At 35.1% G+C, this 8533-nt stretch overlaps 1 protein-coding gene across 1 annotated transcript; it reads right to left on the reverse strand.

Moving 5' to 3' along the window:
- Positions 1–7058: 7058 nt before the first annotated feature.
- LOC140235565 (uncharacterized) lies at positions 7059–8069 on the reverse strand. The gene has a single exon (XM_072315571.1). The coding sequence runs from the start codon at positions 8067–8069 to the stop codon at positions 7059–7061; it is 1011 nt and encodes a 336-aa protein (XP_072171672.1).
- Between the last annotated feature and the right edge of the window lie 464 nt (positions 8070–8533).

The raw sequence follows: 8533 nt of genomic DNA on the forward strand, positions 1-8533 counted from the left end.
GACGTTTTTAAAAAATTTGGTTTTGTAACATATTTGTAACAAAACAAAATTAATTTTTGTTATTATATGTATAAGTGCAGTAGGCCACTTTTTGTCGATGATTGAATTATTATTTAATTCTTCAGTTCAGTTCAGTTCAGTTCAGTTTTTATTTCTGCATTTCAAAATCAATACAAATCCACAAATCAACAAAATACTTACATAGTCATTTACACAGCTAGTATTCGTAACGTTTGGATCTTACATACATTTTTTTTTTTTTCAAGAACGAATATCATATATGAAAGGAAGCAATAGGAAATGATAAAAATGAAATGCAGGGGACCATCATCATAAGCTAAGCTTGACGAGGAAGATGGCCCCAGGTAAAGAGATACATAAAGAAAATCTTGCCACTCACTGAGTGGGGGGTAATTGTGCAAAGGGCACAACGAAGAGATACATAAAGAAAATCTTGCCACTCACTGAGTGGGAAGTAAATTGTGCGAAGGGCGTACGGTGCAGTGCGGTGTGCATTGTGTTGGGATGAATCTTGGTTTGTACGTTGAGTGTTATTTTGTGTATCAGTGTGATGAGGTGAATATTACTTCAGTTATGGCCGTGAACTCATTGTTTAGGGTGTTTGTTGACCAGGTGGTATGAATATTTTTATGTGTCAGAAGTATACTGGATTATGAGGGTGTTTTTTAGTTCTCGTTTAAAAATGTTCAACGACGTACGTTGTTTTAAATTAGGGGGTAAAGAATTCCAAATATCTGGTCCATTGTGCTTTAAAGATTTTTGAGCTAAAATGATTCTGGGGTTTTCGAGATGGTAATCGGACGACTGACGTGTTGGATATGAATGAACGGTGAAATTTGGAGTGAAGAAGCCATCAAAAATTTTTGGAAGACAATTAAATGTATATTTATACATAAAAACAGCAGTTTGAAAGGTGTGAAGATCCTCAATTTTCAATGTTTTTAGTTGATGAAATAGGGGATTGGATGGGGATAAGTAACGGGAATTGGTAATCAAACGTACAGCACGTTTTTGGAGAGTAAAAATTGGATTAATTTTAGTTGAGCCACAGTTTCCCCAAACGATATTGCAGTATGTGATATGTGGTAAGATCAATGCATTGTATAGAATAGTCAGGGAATTTTGAGAAATGAAGTTTTTCAGTCGATATAAAATTCCTACAGTTCTTGAGACAGACGTGTGGATGTTATGAATGTGATCGTTCCAAGTTAAACTCGAGTCAATTGTGATTCCTAAAAATTTAGTAGATCTTACTTCAGTTAAAGATAATCCATCAATATTGATATTATAACTGCTGTTAATGTTCTGTGAAGCAGTAGGTTTGAAACGTATAAAATTTGTTTTAGAGACATTAAGGGATAATTTATTACATATAAACCATCGGGAGACTTTGTCTATTTCCGTGTTCAGAGTATTAAACAGTGTTTCGAGGTTCTCATGGGAGTAAAAAATATTAGTATCATCCGCAAAAAGTATAAATTTAAGAGTTTTTGATGTATTTATTATATCATTAATATATACAAGGAACAGTAGGGGGCCAAGAATTGATCCCTGGGGAACACCACATACAATATTAGAATTCGGAGATTTAGATGACTTAAATAGTACATATTGCTTTCTGTTGGATAAATAATCAATAATCCAAGAAAGTGCTAAACCACGAATACCATATCTTTTTAATTTGTAAATTAATATATCATGATCTATGGTATCAAAAGCCTTTGATAAATCCATGAAAATTCCTATAAAATGTTTTTTATTTGCAAAAGATTCAGTAATCTTATCTAACAATTGAATTATAGCTAAATCGGTGGAATGGCCCTTTCTAAATCCAAACTGATTAGGTATAAGTAGGTCATTTACATGAAGAAAAATGTACAGGCGTTTATGAATAATTTTTTTCCAGAATTTTAGAAATACTAGGTAATAACGATATTGGTCTATAATTTGTTAAAAGAGAAGGGTCGTCTTTTCTTTTGAAAATTGGAACTACTTTCGCAATTTTTAATGAGTTCGGGCATATTCCAGAAGACAGTGAAAGATTGAAAATGTAAGATAAAGGTGTGGTTATTTGTTTGATGATTTTCTTCAGTATATAAACACTTATTTCATCATGGCCACTAGATCTACTTGGCTTTAATCTGTTAACAATCTCCAGTATTTCTTCCTCATCTGTTGGGGTAAAGAAAAGGGATTTGTCGCAGTTTGGTGGAAGAAATTCAGTAAAGTTTGAATGAACATGTTTGTTTTTTATTTTTGAAGCTAATTGGGGGCCAATATTTACGAAGTATGAGTTAAAAGCATCAGATATTTCATCAGGGTTTATGAGTTCTTTGTTGTCATTATAAAAAACGGACGATGTTTCCTTATTATTTTTACCTGTTATTTCATATATAGTTTCCCATAAACCATTTACGTTATCCTTTTGATTATCAAACTTATCGGAATAATACATTTTACGAGAAATACGAATCAAATTACTGAGTATATTTCTATACTTTTTGTAATCTGTAAAATGTTTTGTATTGTGGGTAGTAATCGCCAGTTTATACAATTTATTACGGGTTTTTATTGAATTGATGATTCCCTTTGTAATCCAGGGATGTTTGTTCTTTCTGCGTGTTTTTTTCTTAACTAAAGGAATGTTTTTTCGATAATAATATAAAAGTTTATCTAAGAAAATATCATAAGCTTTATCGGCGTTATTTTGAAGATACACTTCTTGCCATTCTTCCTTCACTAAATCAAGATTAAGTAATTCAATATTCTCGTCTGATTCTTTTCTGTACATTATCGGCCTGGGTTTTGAAATACTTTTGACTTTTTCAGAATAACGAAGAATAATAAATATCGGTAAATGATCAGATATATCATAATATAAGATACCATTAATGAATTTATTTACAGAAAAGTTATTAGAAAAAATATTATCCAACAAGGTTTTAGATGTTTGGGATATTCTTGTTGGGTTATCAATATGGGAATGGAAAGCATATGAAAAAAGAATAGTTTTTAATTTTACCGCTAAAGTATCTATTTTCGTCATGTCAATATTATAGTCGCCCATAATATAAATTTCCTTATTTTCTTGTGTAATCGTGTTGAGGCATTCATCAAAATTTTCTAAAAACATTTCGGTTTTATGATTTGGTGGCCTGTATATAACACCAATTATCTTATTTTTCATTTTATCATTAATGATTTCCACAAACAGGCTTTCACAACCTTCAATATCAATATCAGTTCTTATTTTTACTCGCAATTCGTTATATATATATAGGGCTACCCCTCCCCCTCTACCTCTCTTACGATCAGAGCGAAATATTTTATATCTATCAAGGCTAAACAAATTTGGAGACATGTGCCCTAGCCAAATTTCAGTTATACCGATTGCGGAAAAGGGAAAATTTTGTAAAGAAAGAAGGAGTAATTCAAATGAATCAAAATTTTTGTTTAAGCTTCTAGCATTCCAGTGGAATAAGCTAAAATCTTTAATGGGGTTATAATTAGTGTCATCATTCCTATTTGTGGAATTGCTACAGGAATTGTTAACATGACTTGCAGTGGAATCAAGTGAAGATTGGAACATATTATTGAAATCCGAAATAGTGTAGTATTTACTGTGATTACTTATGATACCCTGGTCAGGATGATCGTTGTTATGAGTCATGAGGATTTGAGTGCAAAGTTGAGAATGGTTGTTCTGGGGCCATGTATTTTGTGTAGTACGTTGCAATGTCTGTGCGTGAATGTAAATGTGAGTGTGTGCATGTGTGGGGGTGTGCAGTGCATGTGCGTTGATAATAACAATAATGATACTGATACATTTTTACGTTATACAATAGAACAAATATTACATCATATAGTCTCGCTAAATTTATGTCTACAAAAGTAAATGGAATCCTCCTACACTTAACGTTGTCGAGGTAAATTCGTATGCGTAATATGAAATAACAATGATTATAAAAGAAGACAAGGCGCTTCTATGGTAATAACAGAAATATAATTACTCCAATAATAGCATACGAACGAGGTGTTCTAACAGTTAAGGTAAAAAAAAAAAGAATTTTTTTTAGATTGGTTGTTTAACAGAGTCATGCTGACAAGCCCCTTCGAACGTCTATGCATTTACGTAGAGATAGTTTGTGAAGGTGAGACATGAAAGAGGAATGTACATCTGGAGAAAAATTCTTGTGTCAAACTACAATGAAAGGGTTCACAAGTTTACAAGAGTGCAAACGGAACATTCTTGAGTGATTTATAACTGTGCACGGACACAGTCTTGACAAAAATAAAGAATTTTTATGTTATACAATAGAACAAATGTTACATCATGTAGACTCGCTAAATTTATGTCTACAGAAGTAAATGGAATCCTCCTACACTTAACGTTGGTGAGGTAAATTCGTATGCGTAATATGAAATAATAGTGATTATAAAAGAAGACAAGGCGCTTATATGGTAATAACAAAAATAGAATTACTCCAATAATAGTATACGAACGAGGTGTTCTAACAGTTAAGGTAAAAAAATTAGATTGGTTGTTTAACAGAGTCATGCTGACAAGCCCCTTCGAACGTCTATGCATTTACGTAGAGATAGTTTGTGAAGGTGAGACATGAAGGAGGAATGTACATCTGGAGGAAAATTCTTGTGTCAAACTACAATGAAAGGGTTCACAAGTTTACAAGAGTGCAAACGGGACATTCTTGAGTGATTTATAACTGTGTACGGACACTGTCTTGACAAAAATAAAAAAAAATTCATTCTGTATACATTATCTACTGGTAGTTTAGGAAAATCCAGACCAATTGAATTTGTCCCGATCGTCAAAAACATCAGCCGTTTGTTTATCTTATACAAAATTTTTAGAATCTGATTTAAATGTAAGCTGGTATGTTGTTTAATTCGTCAGAAGCGGAAATAAATGATACTCTGCTGATCAATAGTGCTCTATGGGGAAGAAGTTCAGTTTAAACAAAAACAAAAAACAAAAACAAAACAAAAAAAAAAAAAAAAAAAAAAAAAACAAACCAAGATGTGGCCAACTGATGTCATTGTCAATATCAAGGTTGAAAGGTAAGTACAGTTTAGGTATAATCAGATATGCACGTAAATAGAAAGTCTTTCCGGTAATGCAGCGGCGCCGGCAGGGCCCGGCATTCGGCGAAAGGGTCATAACAAGATAAAAAAAAAAAGAATATCTCAGTTGCTATTACTGAGTCATGCTGCTTAGCCCCTGCCAACGACTGTGCACTAACGGAGAGAAACTTTGTGCAAAGTTCATGCATTCTAAGTAGTAATATGACAATAATAAAATTATATTTCATTAAATCCAAATGGAATGATGTGGTGGGTGTAAATCCACGAAGACCTCTTTAAGAAAGAGAAAAGAAATGTGTTAATTTTGGTTTTGCCCCTTTGACTTTGATTTGTTTAACGGGGGGGGGGGGGGGGAAACAAAGCAACGATAAAAGAAAGCTCTTCCACATAATAAAGACATTCGTCGTGGATTTGTGCTCAAACATGCGACAAATGATATAAAACGTTGTTCGTTGTACATGATTTTCTGCGTATTTCGTTGGTATACTGTACTACCTTTGGCTATGTCATTTTAATGGCATTCCAAGATATAAGTGCATAATGTATATAAATATACACAATAAGATTTGTATTATATTGGTACATTGCTGGAGAACACAGTAAGATTTGTTTATGTTTATATATTGCAGATGTATCAGCATGATTACAACGTCATACTGTGTTGGGGAGGTCAATAAATTAATGTATACGGCAATTTTGAGTGAATACCTCGCTTTTTAACAATATTGAGTACAGACATAATCATACAGTAATCTACAAGAGTAACAGGGAGTTCTGCCACAATAAAAAAAAAAAGAAGCAGTATGCACGTTTTGACAAAATGGGTCCTATTGGGCAGGACAATAGCATCCTTTACAATAATATCATTGTCTATTAAGGTAAAGTTTATCACGTCAATTGACCAGATCATGCAGTACGATCTAATTTAAGGTCATTACAGCATTGATTTGTTTTACGGGGGGGGGGGGGGACAAAGCAACGATAAAAGAAAGCTCTTCCACATAATAAAGACATTCGTCGTGGATACATGCGACAAATGATATAAAACGTTGTTCGTTGTACATGATTTTCTGCGTATTTCGTTGGTATACTGTACTCCCTTTGGCTATGTCATTTTAATGGCATTCCAAGATATAAGTGCATAATGTATATAAATATACACAATAAGATTTGTATTATATTGGTACATTGCTGGAGAACACAGTAAGATTTGTTTATGTTTATATATTGCAGATGTATCAGCATGATTACTACGTCATACTGTGTTGGGGAGGTCAATAAATTAATGTATACGGCAATTTTGAGTGTATACCTCGCTTTTTAACAATATTGAGTACAGGCATAATCATACAGTAATCTACAAGAGTAACAGGGAGTTCTGCCACAATAAAAAAGAAGAAGAAAAAAAAAAAGCAGTATGCACGTTTTGACAAAATGGGTCCTATTGGGCAGGACAATAGCATCCTTTACAATAATATCATTGTCTATTAAGGTAAAGTTTATCACATCAATTGACCAGATCATGCAGTACGATCTAATTTAAGGTCATTACAGCATTTTGGTAACTATACACAATGATCTATACATATGTTGAGCTTTTTTACCGTAGTGAAATTGTACGGTGTGTTAGTTGTCTTATATAAATGCATATTTAAATAATAATTACGATTGTTTTCAGTCTTCGGTCTTATATCACGAAATTACATCGTAGTATAGGCATCTATAAATGTCACAAGTAAATGTATCAATTGCAGTTTGAAACTGATGCATTATTAGGTTTCAATAAAGAGTTTACTACAAATATTATCAATCTGTATATATCAAACAAATCAATCTGTATATGTATTATGTCAAACAGTAAATAATGTCATAAATTTCCAGTGACCATGTTAACTCGATGATCAGGGAGTGAATGAGGGAACATGTTTAACTACTCACTTGAAGTTGAAGGGAATGCCTCCATGTTGGCGCCATTTCCCGGCATAAAAACTGAGTTTGGTCCCTTTTTTGTACATTTCTTGGACTTGATCCCTCCATTTTCGTTTTTCCTCCAGGTCACTCTGGGTGAGGTCGTCGACGACGAAGCATCGCTCATCCTTTAAGGCCTCCCGGGCACGACGCATCACATCTACCTTTTCTCGGTATGAGAGAAATCTAACTAGGATGTGCCTTGGACGGCCTTCAACCTTACGACCATCACGATGGGCTCGTTCCAGTTTCGTTTCCATCTCGAACTTGGATCGCAGTAAGCCTTCAACAGCTTCAACGCAATCTTCCCTCTGCTCCTGTGGTGGTTCCGGGACTCCAACGATGCGAACGTTGTTCCGCCTGGAGATTCTTTCGCTTTTGTTCGCCGCAATTTTATTTTTCATTACCTCAGAACGGAGCTCGGCGACTTCCTTTTCCATCATTTTCATTTTGCTTTCCATCAACTTTTGATTTTCCTCAATAGCGTCGACACGCTTCCTTTCGAATTGTATGGAGGCATCAACACTGGATTCCAATGTGGTCAGCTTCTCAAGACATTGGTCCACTGCTTTCTGGATCATAGAGTGGAAACGATCTGTTGCCTGCTTGAAGTATATATCCAAGTATCCTGGTGTAAGGATATGGGTAGGTGTTGAGGCCATGGCATTGCCTTCCTTCTCGTGGGGAACGGCGTGTTGCGTGTTCTCTTCATCTACCGATGTGGATCCGGCGGCCATATTTGTGACGTCATCAGGTACTAGTTCCACTGATTCCGCATCGCTGGTTGTTGCCTGACCGTCTAATGACTCTCGCTGCACGGCGGCCGGAGTCAGTGGCGTGGGGCTGGCAACCTTCGCGTTGGGATTTGGCGGGCTTTTTGAATGTACCTGGGTAGTGATTTTTCTCGATGCAGGACCATAGTTTTTCGGCTTGGTAGCGGCCACCCGCTGTGGACGAGCAGACTTCAGTGGTTCCATCTTGCACAGTAGTTATTAATCCGTCGTTTGGTGAAGTTGTGTGATTCACATAAAACAGGAGGATATCCAAAATAAGTGAAATTTAGTCAGTTTTGCGAGACTTACGAGAGGTAGTGTGCAACTCAGTCCATAGCGCCCTCACACATCCCATAGCGCCCTCACACATTCTCATTCTGTTTTGCATTAAAAAAAATATTTGTAAATGTCACTTTCTGAATATGTGTATAAATAAAACGCCCTGTGGAAGGGAAAATGTATTTCATACTTTCGTATTATTTTCTTTGTTTTAAGCATGTTCGGTTGCAAATATATGCAGTCGACAAAAACGGAGTTAACTCGTTTTGCATATTTTTCTTCGTCCTCCTTTTTTTTTAATTTTAGATTCTCATATACAAGGAAAAAGATGTGAGTAACTATTATCCAGTGGCGGATGCAGAGGGGGCGCAACCGGCGCACGCCCCCCC

Source organism: Diadema setosum, chromosome 12 (genome assembly GCF_964275005.1).
Source record: "Diadema setosum chromosome 12, eeDiaSeto1, whole genome shotgun sequence".
Classification (NCBI taxonomy): Eukaryota; Metazoa; Echinodermata; class Echinoidea; order Diadematoida; family Diadematidae; genus Diadema; species Diadema setosum.

Bases quoted from the DNA above. Each gene is read 5' to 3' on its own strand.
- LOC140235565 (XM_072315571.1), bottom strand. From the start codon at position 8,069: ATGGAACCACTGAAGTCTGCTCGTCCACAGCGGGTGGCCGCTACCAAG.